The sequence below is a fragment of the Gossypium hirsutum genome, chromosome A11 (genome assembly GCF_007990345.1).
Source record: "Gossypium hirsutum isolate 1008001.06 chromosome A11, Gossypium_hirsutum_v2.1, whole genome shotgun sequence".
NCBI classification, from domain to species: Eukaryota; Viridiplantae; Streptophyta; class Magnoliopsida; order Malvales; family Malvaceae; genus Gossypium; species Gossypium hirsutum.
In genome coordinates this window covers 10,551,867-10,569,742 of record NC_053434.1, presented here as the reverse complement: position 1 = coordinate 10,569,742, position 17,876 = coordinate 10,551,867, and the positions used below count along the sequence as shown (strand labels likewise).

The 17,876-nt window shown below is 35.3% G+C and overlaps 1 protein-coding gene and 1 non-coding gene across 2 annotated transcripts in view; one reads left to right on the top strand and one right to left on the bottom strand.

Annotated features, from left to right (window-relative positions):
* LOC121209965 (ATP synthase subunit alpha, chloroplastic-like) overlaps positions 1 to 65 on the top strand; it is a 4,962-nt gene extending 4,897 nt beyond the window's left edge. Inside the window, 1 exon segment of the mRNA XM_041082014.1 lies at positions 1 to 65. This exon segment is cut by the window's left edge and continues 660 nt beyond it. Coding sequence (XP_040937948.1) covers positions 1 to 65 — 65 coding nt within the window.
* A 6,060-nt stretch (positions 66 to 6,125) lies between these two features.
* Positions 6,126 to 6,232, bottom strand: LOC121210633 (small nucleolar RNA R71). The gene has a single exon (XR_005905747.1). It is a non-coding gene; the product is annotated as a small nucleolar RNA R71 (small nucleolar RNA).
* Between the last annotated feature and the right edge of the window lie 11,644 nt (positions 6,233 to 17,876).

The window sequence follows — 17,876 nt, the reverse complement described above, 5'->3', positions numbered from 1 at the left end:
CTGCTATTAATGTGGGGATTTCCGTCTCCAGAGTAGGATCGGCGGCTTTCTTTCTTGTCTTCTAAATACTTTTCATCTGTACCCGAAAACTATCTGGATTATAGAATTTCTTCGTCCATATTGTGCACAATAAGATAGGTTTTTCACTTGGTACCACCATAGAGCTTTTGACTGATAATTGGATTAATTCCTCCGCCAGTAGGGAGATCTCATCTCCTTTAAAACCCTCTACGCCACCACTTTCCTCCATCATAAGCCACAGAAATCTGTTCTCTCTAGGATACTAAGCAAAACATTCTTGGCTAAGGTTTTTTCGATACATGAATTATGTAATTTTAATTTTGAAACTTTATATGTTTTTTTGAGCTTATAATTAGTATAAAAAATTATTTAAAATAATTTAAAAAATTAAAAACATATTAACTAATAAAATTTAAAATTTTTATATGGAATTTATAATTCATTATTTACAATTTTTTATAGTGAACAATATAACAATTTTAAGTATCAAAATGTAATATTTAAATAGCTTATAATATACAATATTTTATACAACATTTAGAATACATTATTTTATATCTTTTGTGAAAATGAATAAAATTTTTAAATAAATTTTATGAATAAATTTAATATTTTGTAATCAATACATACAACTAATGCACGACATAAAAAAACTAGTAAATATATATAAACTCAATTTCAACATTCCTTAAAGACGAATAATTTCATATTTTCTGCATCATTCGTTTTTAATTTTGAAAATTTATTTATTGAGAAAATTTAGCCATCCTAATTTTGAAAATTGTTCAACATGTAAGAACAAATTTTGAATGGATTTGATTATTTATTGGCTTCAAATTTAGACTAAATTGTAACTATCCAATTTTCAATGGTGTTGAAAAAGGCAGTTTCGGGATTTTGTTTTCGTATATCGGAGTTATTATATTGGTGAATTAAATTTTAGATAAGTAATTTTTCCGAATTGATAGTTAATTAAGGTACAAAAAAATAATTGTAAAAATGTTATCATTGAAGGTTTTTAATTCGCCAAAGGCTTAAGGACTTATATAACAATTAAACTAATGTCTAAAATGGTAAATATACCATCTTAGAAACATTAATGGAGGGTAGGTGAATAGCGTATATATATTACAAAGAATATATTTAAATTAATTATATTATAAAATGTATAAAATAAAAATTAACGTAGTGGGAAGAAAGGGAATTCATCTTTTTCTTTCATCCATGCCCGAATGTAGAATAAGGAAAAAAGAAAAAGAAAAAGAGAATTCAACTGTAACAGCCTGATTTTCAGTAGCGCCAAAAATAGTGGTTTTAGAGTCTTGTTCTCTGACAATCGAGTATGTAAATATTATTAAATAATATTGAAGGACTTGTAATTCATGAGAAATGGTTAAATGGTTGAATTGGTGTAGCGTAAACTAATTTGTTTTTATCAAAGTGGTGGAGATGTTGGAATGGAACTTTATAAAAAGTTATATGAATGGCTAAACATGTTTTGGACTACTTTTGTGTAGATTATAAGTGTGCATGAGACACCAAATGAGCTAATGGTTTGGGTTGGCATAGAATAGGAACCAAATAGCCTAAACTGTACCATAACAAAGTGATGTGAGTCTCAAGACCCAATTTCAGACCTATGAATGTGATGGGCTCACATTATCTCAAGGCCTAACAACAATATCAAAGGCTAAGCAAATCAAATCAGGGTTTGATCAAACACAAGATTCAAGAACGAATCTTTTCAAGGAGCGGGGGAATGATACATGCACGAATGGGGTAAAATTTATTAAATTCCATTAACCGAAGTTGCCAATTTTCAAGCTTGAAAAATCAGTAGACTTGTGATGACTTTTTGGATGGGATCCTGATAAACCGTAATTTATACATATTTTCACCCCATGCTTAACGCATTTTATGGATTATTCCCCATTAGAATTGGTGAATTCGATGCTCCTAATGCTTTAATTTCATCTTTTATACTTAGGAGAGCATAGGAGAGCGAAAGGAACGAGAAACGGGCCAAAAATGGAGAAAATAGGCCAAAGTACGAAATCAACACGGCCTGGACATCCTCACACTGGTAGACCACACGGTCGTGTCAATTTGACAGGCTCGAGCACTGTCTGAAGTAATTGCACACGGGCGTGTCACACGGGCGTGTCCCTGCCGAGCCCAAGTTGAGTCCAATTCGAAAAAGGCTAATTTTGAGGGCTCTTAGGCATTCCAAAGCCTATAAATACACCCTAGAGGAGGAAGAAAAGCGACACACAGAATAGGGAGTAAGGAATTACTCCAAGGAAATCGATTGATTCATCTCAAAAGCCGGATTCATTATCAAGACTGAAGATCTCTCATCAATTTCCCCTTCAGGAGTTTTGGGTTTTCTTTATGTTTTATATTCTTTATTATTCTGAGATGTTTTCTTATTTAGTTATAAACTAAATCCCCTAAATACCTAAGGGCAATGAAACCTAAGACGAATCTTGTTATTATTTTCTGAATTGCATGATAAATATTTGACTTGTTCTTAATTATGTGTTCTTAATTCTTGTTTTGATATCCCAGGATACTGATTCAAGATAAGCTCTTATTCAGAGGAGGAATAGACCCTGTCTAAGAGTACATTTGCCATAATTAAGCGGAGTTGTTTGCGCACCGAGACATAGGGTGACAAGATTTTGCCGGATTAGGGTGAATTCTAATAAGGGGATCTATAGATCAAGTTAATGCAACACTAGGGTCTTAATTAGAGAAAGATCTCAATTATTCAATCTAGGGATTAGACGTTATTAGTCTTGAATAGGGATAATAACATAACTTAGGGATCTCTACGGAAGGTTAAAGAGTATTACCATACAAGCATGAAATTCCAGTTAACTTTATTTGAATAACTTCCGTTGGCATACCTATAAAAGAGTCATCTCCAGGTAATGGGTATATTGATTCATTCTTAAGTTCGATTCACCTCAAACATTGAAAACATTAATCGAATATCAACTACACATTCACATTAACTATGTGGCATACATATAGTAACTTAACAAGCCATTTTCGCATGGCTATACATATATACAACATCAAAACGATATATATTTAACAACAAAAAGTCAAGCCTATACATGCCATTATCAAAGTTTAACTACTAGTGTACCGAATTGGCTTAGATAGTGTGGACGACTTCGAATTTGAGATCCCCGAGACTGTAGCTAACGAACGAGATCTATAAAACAGAGAATTAAGGGCAACAGAGTAAGCATTTCTATGCTTAGTAAGTTTTAAGCATTTCAAACAATTAAAAAAAACCTGTCATTAAAATCAAACATTAAGTATCACAAAATTCGAATTCAAATTGTAAATCATTTGGCCGATTATACATAAGTACACTAATTATAAGACCTATTGGCCGAATATATATATGAATACTCAAGAGATTTCCAGCACATTTTTCACTATACTATTTGGCTCATACAATTAAATTTAGGCATATACTTTCATATAACGATGGTCATCGACCGAATAGGCCATTCTCTTATTCGTAGATACGGTAATCATCCACACATATATATTCATATATATATCATTCTTTGATAATAATAATTCGCTTTAAAAAATCAATTTACATATGAGAACATAATACGTACCTGGCCATCTTAATGTATCATACATAATCAATAGTGGTTTCCTCGAATATTCGAATTCATAATCTTACTTGAATCACTGGCGTTAAGCCTGCTAGGTTTTAAAACCTGAATCCAGTTAAGAGCACAAAACCTGCGGGACTTTAGGCCCGGATATATTCCAGTACGTAGCCTGCGGACCTCAAGTCCGGATATGTTTCCAACACGTAGCTTGCGGACCTCAAGTTCGGATATGTTTCCAAATATCATGCATTCTTAGTCATATTTGAACACATCTCATTCGACTTATCACTTTAGTAGTCATTTGTTACATTCGGATATAAGCTAAATATGCATATCATCATTCACTATTCGGCTCAAGAGTCATACATAATATCACATATTTATTTCACCATTCAAGCTTAAACCCAAAGTGACCATTAGACTATAAGTCATATACATGAATTATTTATCTCACAACCTAATTTAAGTACAAACCAAAAGATCGCAATTCACCTAATATACTCGTATAGAGGCATCATCAATTATATAATAAAGGAGACTACTCAAAACTTACCTTGGATATATTTGAACAGTTACGGATAGACTACTCGATTACTTTCTCTTTTCCCCTATCTGATTTCGACCCTTTTTGCTCTTGAGCTTGATTTAAAACAAATAGATTTATTCAATTACTTATCAATTAAGCAATTTAATTTAATGCATGTATATCATATATTTAAGGTACAAATGACTTTACTAACTAGCTATTTAAACATCATACATATGCCCTACTCATGCATAATCGAACATATTACTAGGCTATAATCAACAACTACATTTATCCCCATATAATAGATTAAAACTATCAAGGAACATTTTACTAACTTATTACCTTGCATATTCTAATTTCATAAACTAATTTACGAATTTCATAAACTAATTTACTAAATCAATGTATAATAAATTTTAACTTAACAATTCCATAACCACACATGATTATCATATCTACCATTTTGGCCGAATACTTATAAGATTATCATTTTGTAAGTTTTCATACCACTTCCAAAGCCAAATATCATTATAAATTAAAATATACTTTCACACATCTATACAAGCTTACAAAACCACATTTGACTTCATATACCATCATCACTTATTTAGCAGAATATGCAAGATCGAACATATCTTTACAAATATATATATACCTATGTGACCGAATTTACAAGTTCAATTGGAACACCACATAAATACTTACCTATATGACCGGATATACCAAATTCATTATATCATTACATAAGTACATACCTATAAGACCGAATATACAAGGCTCAATATATCATCACATATGGCTAGTTATTACTAAACTCAAGCCACCATATTTTTATCCCTTAAGTCACACCCAAAAATTACATTCGGCACTTCTCATCCAAAATTTTACAAATCTTCAAAATCACTTACAAGCTCATTTATAAAACATATAAAGCATTAAAATAATTTTTCATCAAAAATCTAGCATGACCGATTACCTATTTTTCTCCCAAAATCCAAATTCGGCATACCCTATAAACCAAATACTAGCCTCAACTTTTAAGCTAAAATAACAAGCAACTTAACACATTAAACATAACTAACATCTTCCCCAAAACTTATCAAAATATCACAAAATTTAGCACTTGCCGAATGGACACTTGTTCATTGATTCATAAATTTAGACCATGGGTTAGCTATGCTATGTATTTATCAATTTAATTTCACAATCAATTTCAAAGCAAATTTACATTACATACCTTTAAATGGAGATAACCATGGCCGAATGCCTTGGCTTCTTCTTCAAAAATTTTCTTTCTCAAATTCGGCAAAATGAAGAAAGAAGATGAACATCTATTATTTTATTTTATTCATCTATATTATTAAACATAAAGCCATTTAACTAATAATTAATACATATTTTAATATAAAAGTATCATCATGGCCGGCCACTATAAACAAAATGGATATTTGACATGCAAGCCCAACCTTTTTATAACATGCATTAATAGGCCACTTTTAAATTTACCTATCACATTTCAAAATTTTCTCACATAAGTCCTATTTAATAAATTTCACATACAAATGACAAAATTAAAGCATGAAACTTTCACACATGCATGTACACATACAATAAGCATAGAATATAACGGTTAATTATTTTTATGACTCGGTTTTGTGGTCCCGAAACCACTTTTCGACTAAGGTCAAATTAGGGCTGTCACATTTGCAGGATGAAGATCTCAACGTTCACTTAGCAAACTTTTTGGAACTATGCGATACAATTAAAATTAATGGCGTTTCTGAAGATGCCATTTGACTTCGGTTATTCCCTTTCTCATTGAAGAACAAAGCTAAACAGTGGTTGAACTCGTTACCACGAGGTCAATTACTACTTGGGAACAAATGATCGAAAAATTTTTACTAAAATATTTTCCGCCGGCTAAAACGGCTAAATTACGTAATGATATCTCTTCTTTTATGCAGATGGATTTAAAAACTCTCTACGATGCATGGGAGAGATACAAAGACCTTTTGAGAAGGTGTCCTCACCATGGGTTACCGCTTTGGCTTCAGGTTCAAACATTCCATAATAGCCTGAATCCTTTGACTCGGTAAATGGTTGACGCAGCTGCTAGTGGAACCATCAATAATAAAACACCTGAAGATTCTTATAAGTTCGTAGAGGAGATGTTATTGAATAACTATTAGTGGAAAGTCATGAGGACAAAGCCAACGAAAACAGCTGGTGTTTATAACATTGATTCGGTCACCAAGCTCTCTCATCAAGTAGAACTCTTGGATAAGAAAATTGATGGGTTTCTTAGTTCTTCACAGGTTCACCTAGTAATGCAGTGCGAAGCAAGTGGAGGTAGAACAAGCTATTCGGAATACCAACCTTATTACCACAACATGGATAACGAGCAATTAAATTACATTGGTAATAATCATCGACCTCAAAACAATCCATATAGTAACACTTATAATGCAGGTTGGAGGAATCTCCCAAATTTCTTATGGGGAAGCCGAGGAAATCAACAACCACCTTCGGGCTACCAATAGCCGCCCTATCAACAAGAAAAGAAACCGAACCTTGAAGAGATGCTCACAAAGTTTATTTTAGTATCAAAAACCTATTTTCAGAACACCGAAGTGGCATTTAAAAACCAACAAGTGTCAATCCAAGGGCTCGAAACTCAGATAGGCTAGCTTTTTAAACTAATCTCCGAACGACTACAAGCTAGCTTGCCAAGTAATGCTGAACCTAACCTAAGGGAACAGCTCAACGCAATTAATGTCCAAAATGAAGTAGGATTTGTTGAGCCTGAGCCAGAACCGAGGCAAGAAACGGTGGTAAGCAAAGGTAAAGGTGAGGTAAATTATAATAAAAACAAACCAGTGACTGTCGAATATAAACCTCGTGTGCCATACCCCAACGCGACAAGGAAAGACCGCTCAGATGAACAATTTGGTAAATTTCTTAAACTCTTAAAAAAATTACAAATTAACTTACCATTTATTGAAGCCCTATCGCAGATGCCAAACCTAATAAAATTTTTAAAGAAGCTTTTAGTAAATAAACGGAAGTTGGACGAGGCATCGCATGTGGAGTTGAACACAGTTTACTCAGCTATTCTCCAAAATTAACTACCCAACAAACTAAATGATCCAGGGAGTTTTACGGTTCCTTGCTTAGTTGGTAGTTTAGATGTTAATAATGCATTAGCTGATTTAGGGGCTAGTATCAACGTCATGCCTTACAAAATGTTTAAGCAATTAAGTCTTGGGAAACCCAAACAGACTAGGATGAGTATTCAATTAGCACATAAAACTATAACATTCCCTAGGGGTATTATTTAAGATGTGCTAGTTAAAATCGATAAATTCATATTTCCTGTTGACTTTATTGTTCTAGATATAGATGATGATAGCAACACTCCTTTAATTCTAGGAAGGCCCTATTTAGAAACTGCTAAAACAATTATTGATGTTGGCACAGGTGAACTCACACTCCGTGTGGGAGACGAAACAATCACCCTTCAAGCTCGCAGCTCTGGCAACACATCGAAAATTGAAGGTGATCGTTTAACCCATTCTACTAACACTGATAATATGGTACAACCTACTTTGCAGGAAATCAGTATGAAGAAAGCACATGAGTCATTCTCAAGCAGTAGTAGAGGATATATTCATGAAGATCGAAGGCTACAGATCGAGGAACTAGATGAATGGCGGACGCATAAATCGAGAACACATGATAAACCAAAACTATGCCAGAACGAGCTCAACACCTTCCCACATCAACTTAAGGTTGGAGATAAAGTTGTATTAGATGCCGCAGATTCTCACATTGTCACTACCACACCAAATGAAGAAATCCCTCTTACGGTATTTAGCATTTTCCCATTCGATACGGTCGAGGTGAGTCATCCCAAGTTTGTCACTTTTAAGGTAAACAACACCCGTTTAAAACCTTATTTTGATGAGATTGATAGCAGGAATGAGGAGTATAAACTCCTCAAACCACCATGATCATTCAACGGAGAGGTAAGTCGAGCTTAGACTATAAATGAGTGCTTCTCGGGAGGCAACCCAGGCACTAACTGTATTAACTTCTTTAAAATTTAGTCTTCAACACCTAAATTACTAACAGAGCTCTTGAATAACAGGCTTTCCATAGAGACACGGCCAAGCACATAGGCGTGCTTAGGGCCGTGTGAAAATAGGGCAAAGATTTCTCCAAACACGGGCTACGATAAAATGCCACGGCCGCGCGACATGGCCGAGGTCGAACCTGCCAAAACAACACGGGCTTGCGACATGCCCGTGTGGAATAACTGTAGGTGAACCTATTAAGGCGTACGACACGCCCGTGTCTAGTACCCGTGGTTGAACCAGTTAAATTAACACGGGCGTGGACCTTGTATATACAGGCGTGGGAGAAGTGAACGAAGCTAGACACGGTCGTTTGACACGGCCGTGTGCACCCACACTCTCAAGGAACAAGGGCTTGAACTAAATGTCAGACGCGTCCAAATTTAAAATTCGCGAATCACGCGGGGCTGAAATTAGGGAACATGGGCGTGTTACCTGGCCGTGTGCACCAAAATCTATAAAAACCTTGCACTATTCATTGTCTTCCCCACCCAAAAACCCTAACCCTAGCCGCTGCAAGTCCACACGACTTCCCTGCCACTCCCATGCACCGCATCCAACTTCATTTTTGCCGTTCATTCTCCATTTTCTAACGTTTGTTTACTTTTTTCCCTTTAATTGCGCTCATTCTTCATGTTAATTATCAGAGAACTATGCATTTTTCATGATTATTTTCATCTTTCTACCACACACATTTTATTCATAGAACAAGCTATTATCTTTTTCATGTACAAATTCTTATTCTTTATATGATTTCTCTACTTTATTTGATTAGTTAGAAGTAAATATTCATCATCAGAACAATAGACATGCTCATGCCTTTAATGTTAACATTTTTCATCCGTCACACATGTTGCATTCCATGAAATTCGTTGTCATTTTCACGCCATACAATTGATTGCTTTGATTAACTTGTCAGTCTTAGTAGTTGCTGAAATTATGATTGTTATTTACATTTTGTCTTCATTTTAATTTGATTGTTCCTCAAGATGCATTAATGGTTTTGATTGCAGGTACCATGTCATCTTTACGAGGAAAGAAAATCGTTGTACCTGCTTTCAAGAAACGGAAGGGAACGTCATCTTTCGCGGGTCCAACTGCGGAAATTCATCACCCTCTCCTACAGTTCCCCCTAGGCCTCAGGAAGAACTTTTCCAAATATTTAGGGCCCGGCCTTTAATTACGGGCTGCTGCATGGACTGGGATACCGTAGGACAAGTTTAGTTGGATGATGCGATTCGGGCCCTCCTAACCACCGACCCTTAGGAGCTGCTCTTTGGGATCATCGAGCCAACATACCTCGAGCTCACGATGAAACTATGCTCAACGTTCTATTTTCAGACCGTAATAACGAACTACGATGATCCCGGCACGGTCCAATTTTGCCAAGGCAAATTAATCTGCCAACTAAGCGTCCCAGAGTTCGGTGCTGCACTGGGCTTATATACGGAGGAGTTCAAGGAGGAGAATGAACTACATGCTCTCACTCGCCACATATACTTCTATCCCTCGAAGTGCTGGCACACTTTAGCCCTTGGCGCAGCCTCCTACAATCTTAGCCGTTCCAAGGCATCAGTTCTCCCACCATCCCTGAGGTACCTATATGCCATTTTGGCTCACACGATTACAAGAAGGTGAGAGAGCACTGGCGTCGTCAACACTCACAATGCCTACTCTTTATGGTGTATGTCGCACGGGCACGTCATCGACCTTGCCTATTTCATCGCCTTCGCGATTCAGCACCAGACGGAGCGGCATAGGAAGGGGGTCATCTCCATCGGCCCCTACGTGACTCGGTTGGCTAGACACTTCGGGCTGCTTAACACCGCAGCCCAAGAATCATCATTGACCCTCATTGGCCAAATGTCTCCACAAGGCATCTCGAGCATGCTTAGTATGAGGATGATCAAAAAGCACCGAGGAATCTACCTTCCTTAATATCGTCTAGCCCAATATACCGAGAATGAGGCCTACGAGGACATTCCTGATGATGTCCCTCCATAGCACGAGGACCCACTGACTCAGCCACCACCACCCTCTCGTCCAGTTCATGCGGCGGCTTCATATGCTGACATCTCTGAGCGCCTCACTCGGTTCGAGCAGCAGTGTTTTCAACGATTTGAAAACATTGATGCTACTCTACAACAGAATTGTCAGCACCTCCACATCTCATTGCCAGTCCCACCTCGCGAACCATCTAGTGATGAAGATGTTTAAAAACATTTATTTATTATTTTATGTTTTTAATTTTTATTAAAACTACTTTTTATTTTTATTAGATTTTAAAATTTTATTTTTAATTATCAATTTCGGTTATTTATTTATGAGTAATTATTCTTCTTAATATCCCCTAAAAAGTTCCTGATCTTATCACAGTTATATAGAACTCTTAAGCTCATCATCTCATAGGAACTAAAAACTCCACCGGGAAAGGTTCTCCACGACTGCAATGTCCTGATCGACCATGACCATAGCTACCACTAGATATAATATTCTTTTGGCGCAGGACTTATGGATTAATGAACCTCTTCCACCGCCGGAGTATCCTCCTCCACTCTCGCACAGATTACTCTCCAAAACTCCTGTTCCAGGAATTTTATCCATTTTTCATTCAGAAAGTTTCACTTCTCTCCCTATTTTATTTTTATATTCTAATATCTAGCTTTGTACATTGAGGGCAATGTACATCTTAAGTGTGGGGGGTATTTATTTCATTATCAGAAAAATCCCTGAATGACTGCCTTGTTCTCTTGGAAAGCTCTCATATCGTATTTAGGATAAATTTTGATTGATTTATGACGATGATTGATATATCTTGAATTAAAACATAGGCATTTATGCATTGATTGTTTAAACCTCAAGACATTAGAGAATCAAGCATGATAAGTTGATTTTTAAGAATTTAAAATTTTAGGTTGTTTCCCCAAAATTAGGTATTACTTTGTGTTAGAATTCACAAGTTTTAAACATCAAAAAGCCATAATTTTTGTGAGTCTTTTGAGCATCTATTAATTCTTTCGTGCTCACTTTTATTATTGCTTTGAGTGCATTAATATCGAACTGTTATTCTAGAACTTGCTTGATTATGCATGTCAAGACCACACCATTTAATTTGATATGTCAAAATGATTAAGGCACTTAGGATTAACCCACTCATGCCATGAAAAGCCGACCTCCATGATTAACCCCTAGTAAAACCCCTTGAGCCTAACAAGCCATTTCTTGTATTACCCTTAATATTAACCCTTAACCCATTATTGTTGAAATCCCCTAAATTAATCTCTATTTTTGTCGAGATTTGAGTTGAAGAAATTACTTAGCTATGTCTTGTTCTTAATAGTTAGTCTATGTTATTTAACTTTTTCTTAAAAAAAATGTATACACATTAGTAATTCCATATTCTGAGAAAAAGCCTTATTGTACGCAAGTGATGATTAACCTTTTTTCTAGTTAGGAAAATTGTTCAATTCAATCTCGATTCTAACCCTTTCTTTCAGCTTGTGACTACGCCCCCTAACCAAGCCTCGTTACAGCCTTCTAAAGACCTTTTGATTGATGTTTCATCTTAAATTATAGTGGTGGAGATTTGCTTTTCGTGCAAGCCTATGGTAATGACTTTTCATTATTGACTATTGAGTGCTTCATTTATTGTCCTTAGAAACCTCGAGTGATTTGAGTGAATATTTAATGAGGATGTGAAACTCTGTGATATTCTGAATCAAAGGTAATTACTTAGATGATGGGAGACACCTATGTTTGCATGATTAAATGCTCAACTTGTAATGTTTGAAACTTTTATGTTCTTTTTGTTGAATTCTCAATGTATGATTACCTGTGGATTATTTTGAGATATTATCGATAGAAATTATAAGTTGAGAAGAATTTATTTTGATTATGAGTTGAGAATTTTGCTTGAGGACAAGCAAATGCTTAAGTGTGGTGGTATTTAATAAACAGTAATTTATATATATTTTCACTTCATGCTTAACGTATTTTATGGATAATTTCCCATTAGAATTGGTGAATTAGATACTCTTAATGCTTTAATTTCATGTTTTATACTTAGGAGAGCATAGGAGAGCGAAAGGAACGAGAAACGGGCTAAAATGAGAAAATAGGCCAAAGTACGAAATCAACACGGCCTGGACATCCTCACACGGGCAGACCACACGGTCGTGTCAATTGGCAGGCTCGAGTACTGCCTAATCGTACAAGGGCATGTCACACAAGCGTGTCCCTACCGAGCTCAAGTTGAGTCCAATTCGGGAAAGGCTAATTTTGAGGGCTCTTAGGCATTCCAAAGCTTATAGATACACCCTAGAGGAGGAAGAAAAGGGACACACAGAATAGGGAGTAAAGAATTACTCCAAGGAAGCCGATTGATTCATCTCAGAAGCCGGATTCATCATCAAGACTGAAGATCTCTCCTCAATTTCCCCTTCAGGAGTTTTAGGTTTTCTTTATGTTTTGTATTCTTTATTATTCTGAGATGTTTTCTTATTTAGTTATGAACTAAATCCCCTAAATACCTAAGAGGAATGAAACCTAAGACGAATCTTGTTATTATTTTTTGAATTGTATGATAAATATTTGACTTGTTCTTAATTATGTGTTCTTAATTCTTGTTTTGATATCCCAGGATACTGATTCAAGATAAGCTCTTATTCAGAGGAGGAATAGACCCTGTCTAAGAGTACATTTGTCATAATTAAGCGGAGTTGTTTGCGCGCCTAGACATAGGGTGACAAGATTTTGCTGGATAAGGGTGAATTCTAATAAGGGGATCCATAGATCGAGTTAATGCAACCCTAGAGTCTTAATTAGAGAAAGATCTCGATTATTCAATCTAGGGATTAGACGTTATTAGTCTTGAATAGGATAATAACATAACTTAGGGATCTCTACGGAACAAGTTAAATGAATAAATTGTTTGATTCGGAGCTAGAATAACAAGTGCAGTCTAGGTGGATTTTTCTTTAGGTTTTGTCTTAATTCAATCGAATTTCCCAAAAACAATTCCCCAATTTTATTCTCTGTGAGTTCTTAGTTTAGATAATTAGTTAGTTAAAAACAAAACCTCTTTATTCCTAGGCTAGATAATAAAAAGACAGTTATTACTAGTACTTTTAATTCCTTTGGGTTCGACAATCCGGTCTTGCTAAAACTATACTGCTGTTCGATAGGTACACTTTTTTACATCACGATAATAGTTAGTTTCAAGAACGATTAATTATAAATATTTAAAACCTATCACGAAATCACGCGATCAGATCCTAACATTTCTGGGTTGAAATATCTACATGGCGTTTGAAGCTAGGCAAAGAGTTGTGAAAGTTAGTCAAAGATAAACAATTTTGCCTAAATCAGACAAGGATGCAAGGCTGTTTAGTGAGTAAGGCTCGTCTTCCATCATTTCCACTTGTATAAAAATTGTGAACCACTCTTTTTTTCTCACCAGAGGATGCACTCACCATTGGGTCATCATTAATTTGGCTATTTTCACTAGAGACCTCTTTTCTCTCAGCAATTTTTGAATTTTATGTCTTACTTCCCATAACATCCTTATAAAACTTCATAATCTTGATTTGATCATTGTGAATATCTTCCAAATTCAAATGGGTGAAAATGTACTTCTCTCCATGAAAAATAAAGGAATATCGATTTAATTTAGCATGATGAATAACATCATGATCGTACTGCCATGGTCTACCAAGTAACAAGTGGGCAGCATGCATGGGAACAACATCACACCAAACATACATCAATGTAAGTTCCAAGTTTAAAAGTGATTAAGCTTTGTTTTACCACACGGGCCTCTGAACCGTCGTTAAGCCATTAAAGATGGTATGGTGTAAGGTGTTTGCTACATGGAAAAGTAAGAGAATCCATAAGGTAGTTGCTCACAACATTAGTACAACTTCTACTATCAATGATAACTGAGAAAATTTTACCTTTAATCAAACACCTCGAATGGAATATATTACTCATTTGAAAATCATGATCATCCCTCAATTGGATGTTGAGGGTGCGCCTCACAACTAGACAAGGAGGATAAGTTAATGGTTCCATCAACTCTTCTTCACCATAAAACTTACCTCCATCATCGACATCATCAATTAATTTGGGCATATCTGGGTCTGTTTTATCAGAATCAAAGGTATAATCACCATCTTTTTTTTTATCAACAAAAGTCTCGTGTTGACACAATCACGACTATAGTGCCCAGCCCTTTGCACTTAAACTATTCAATTTCACGAGCTCTTTGTTATTTTGGTGAAGAAATAGTAGAAGTGGGCTGCTTAGAAGAAGAAAAAGGTGGTTTTGTAGGAACCCCACTTTTCCACTCAAAAGGTTTGGTCTCGTCATGTTTTAGCAACAACTTATTAGTAGCATAAAGATGTTTTGAATTATTCAAAGTAGAATTAGAACTCGTACCTCAATAATATTATAAATCACTAAATGGACGAGATTGACATTGTTGAAACTACCGATCAATCTCAATTACCTTGCGTACAATGTCCTCAAGATCAATGTAGGTTTGAAGATCAAGAACATTGGTTATCGAAACGTTCAAGTCATCTACAAACTGCACCATGGTAGTCTTTTCATCTTCTCGGACATTTGCTTTATGCATAAGCATCTCCATCTCCTTAAAGTACTCATCATCATATCAATTACCTTGAACAATGTGTTGAAGTCTCCGTTTAATATCCCTATAATAGTGAGGTGGGATAAAACATTTTCACATGATTTTTGTCAATTCGTCCCATATTTCAATTACCCTTTTGAAGTTTCTTTGACGATCAATTCCAAGTTGAATCCACCAACTCAACGCATAATTTGAAAATCCAAGGGTCTCCAATGGGACTTTATCCTCTTCCCGACATTTATAATAACGGAACAAAAGTTCAAATTTTGATTCCTACTCACACAATGCTTCGGGATCGTATTTCCCTCAGAATGGTGGAATTGAACTTTGGTTTGGCTAAAAAATGTTGTCTACGGTCATTATTAACCAAAGTCTCATCATTTGCACAAGAGACACATCAAGAATTATTTGCATGAAGACGAGGTTCATCAAACTTATCTCTCCAATTACGATTCTGACGCTCAATTTTTCTCCTTAAACATTTCAAATTTTTGCTGATCGTGTCTAGAATAGTGTCACGTTGCTGATCTTGAGCATTACGAACCTCTTGCTCCCTTCTCAACTTCCAATCATAATATTGCAAATCATTAGGAAAGCCTGAAAAGAACACGACACTCAATAAAAGAAAAATTAAGCAAACCTTACTGTTATGCACTCAAAAATAAAAATCAAATTCTCAATGAGCTAAGAATTAATCTTGTGTGTAACAACTTGTTTTCAGTGAAATCGTAACAGTGGTTTCGGGACCACAAATTTGAAGTAAAAAAATTTATTTTATTATTATTTTATGGTCTACAGTATGATAGAAATATTGTATAAAAATTTTGTTAATAAATTTTACTATAAACATGTCTAATTTGATTAAAAAAAACTAAATTGTATAAAGTGCAAAAGTTGAGTTCTTATAGGTAAAGGGATTAACTAGCTATAGAATTTTAAATTGGAGGTCTTTATATGGTAATTGGCCATTAAGGTTGATTAATGGTTAAGCATGAATAGTCATAATAGGAAATTGAATAAATTATTAAGGGTAATTTTAAAAATTAGCAATTAAAGTTATAATAAAATTAATTAAATAAAAAAATATCATTTATTATCATCATCATCCACTAAACAAGAAAAAAAAAGAAAATGAAAGAAACCTAGCCATGGAAGCCTGAATTTGGACAAGCTTATTTTTCTCAATTAGGTATGAATCTTTATCCCATTTTTGGTAATTTCTATGTTTCCGAGATCGTAGTAGCTTAATCTAGCTAGCTCGGGGATTAATTTGCAAAACCATTAAAGCATTAGGGTTCTGCCATTGATGAGTATGCTTGAATTTTGAAGTTTTATGATAGAAAATGAAAGGTTGTTGTTAGATAAACAAATTTTGTAAAGAGAATTTTGATGAAATTATCAATTAAGAGTTAAATTGAAAAAGATGATAAATTTATGGTTAAATTATAAAATTGTGAATTATGTGGGCTACTATTAATATGTGTAAAAATTGACTAGGCTTGAGTAAGGATTAAATTGCATGAAAGTTGTTTTCCGAGCCTAGGGACTACATTGCAATGAATTAAAAGTATAGGGGTAAAATTGTAATTTTTCCAAATTTTCATGTTGGATTAAATTGAATGAGAACTATATTGAAATGAGTTAAATTTATTCATATAGAAAAATGTTGAGTTAGGTTGATGTCAAATTGGGTGAAAAATGTGGCTTGGAAAATGACTTATTTTTGTCCACACGAGCAGAGACATGATCGTGTGTCTCAGCCGTGTGTGACACACGACCAGGTGATACAGTCGTGTGTCCCCTGTATTTTTTTAATTGTGCAAGTCAGTATGCTCACACGACCTAACACACGCACACGAGCTGGGATACGACTGTGTGTCTCTATTTCAAATGTCCACATGGCCGTGTGACCCCTGCAGCTTTGAAAATTTTTAATGTTTTTCAAAAAATTCTTTGAGCATCCGATTTAGTCCCGACTTGTTTCTAATACGTATTTTGGGCCTTGAAGGCTCATATAAGGGACAATATGTTTGATTTTGATTGGTTTATGATATGAATATTATATGATGTGAAATGTTTGAAATTTCTGTCTATTTGTTTCGTAAACTCCGGTAATGCTCCGTAACCCTGTTTCGGCGATGGATACGGGCTAGGGGTGTTACATTGTAAGTCTTTTAAAATATGTCTATACCAATCAATTAAAGTGTATTAGAATCAAACTAAATAAGCAAACCTAATAGCACTATGTAACATCCCTAACCCGTATTCGTCGCTAGATTAGGGTTACAGAGCATTATCGTACAATCGAAACATTTAAACTTAATTTCCTTTAATATCATAAACATAACATAAACTATTCATACATACACACACCGTCTCTATATTGAGCTCTCGAGGCCCAAGAAACATTTTAGAAACAACTCGGGACTAAATTGAAATCATTTGAAAAGTCTAGGAAAAAGTTACAAGAATTTGAATACAGGGGTTACACGGTTATATGGCCAGGCCGTGTGTCTCACATGGCTGAGACGCATGCCCGTGTCTCAGGCCGAGTAACCTTTGAACTAAGAACACACGGCCGTATCCCAGCCCGTATCCTCACTCGTGTAACTCTCTGAGTAGGGTCACACGGCCATGCCACACACCCGTGTGCCAGGCCGTGTAACACTTGAAATTTCCCCACATGCCTGTGTACTAGGTCGTGTAAGTCACTGACTTGCACCCCAAAAGCTCATCAGATGAAACACGGTCGTGTGTCTCACACGGCTGGGTCACACGTCCGTGTGGACCCAAAATAAACCTTAAACAGCAAGTTTACCATTTCAAGCTTACTTTGACTCTATGCAATCCATGTACCAGCCAAAAGACCTATTCAAAGTGACATTAAACAAGTAAAAAAC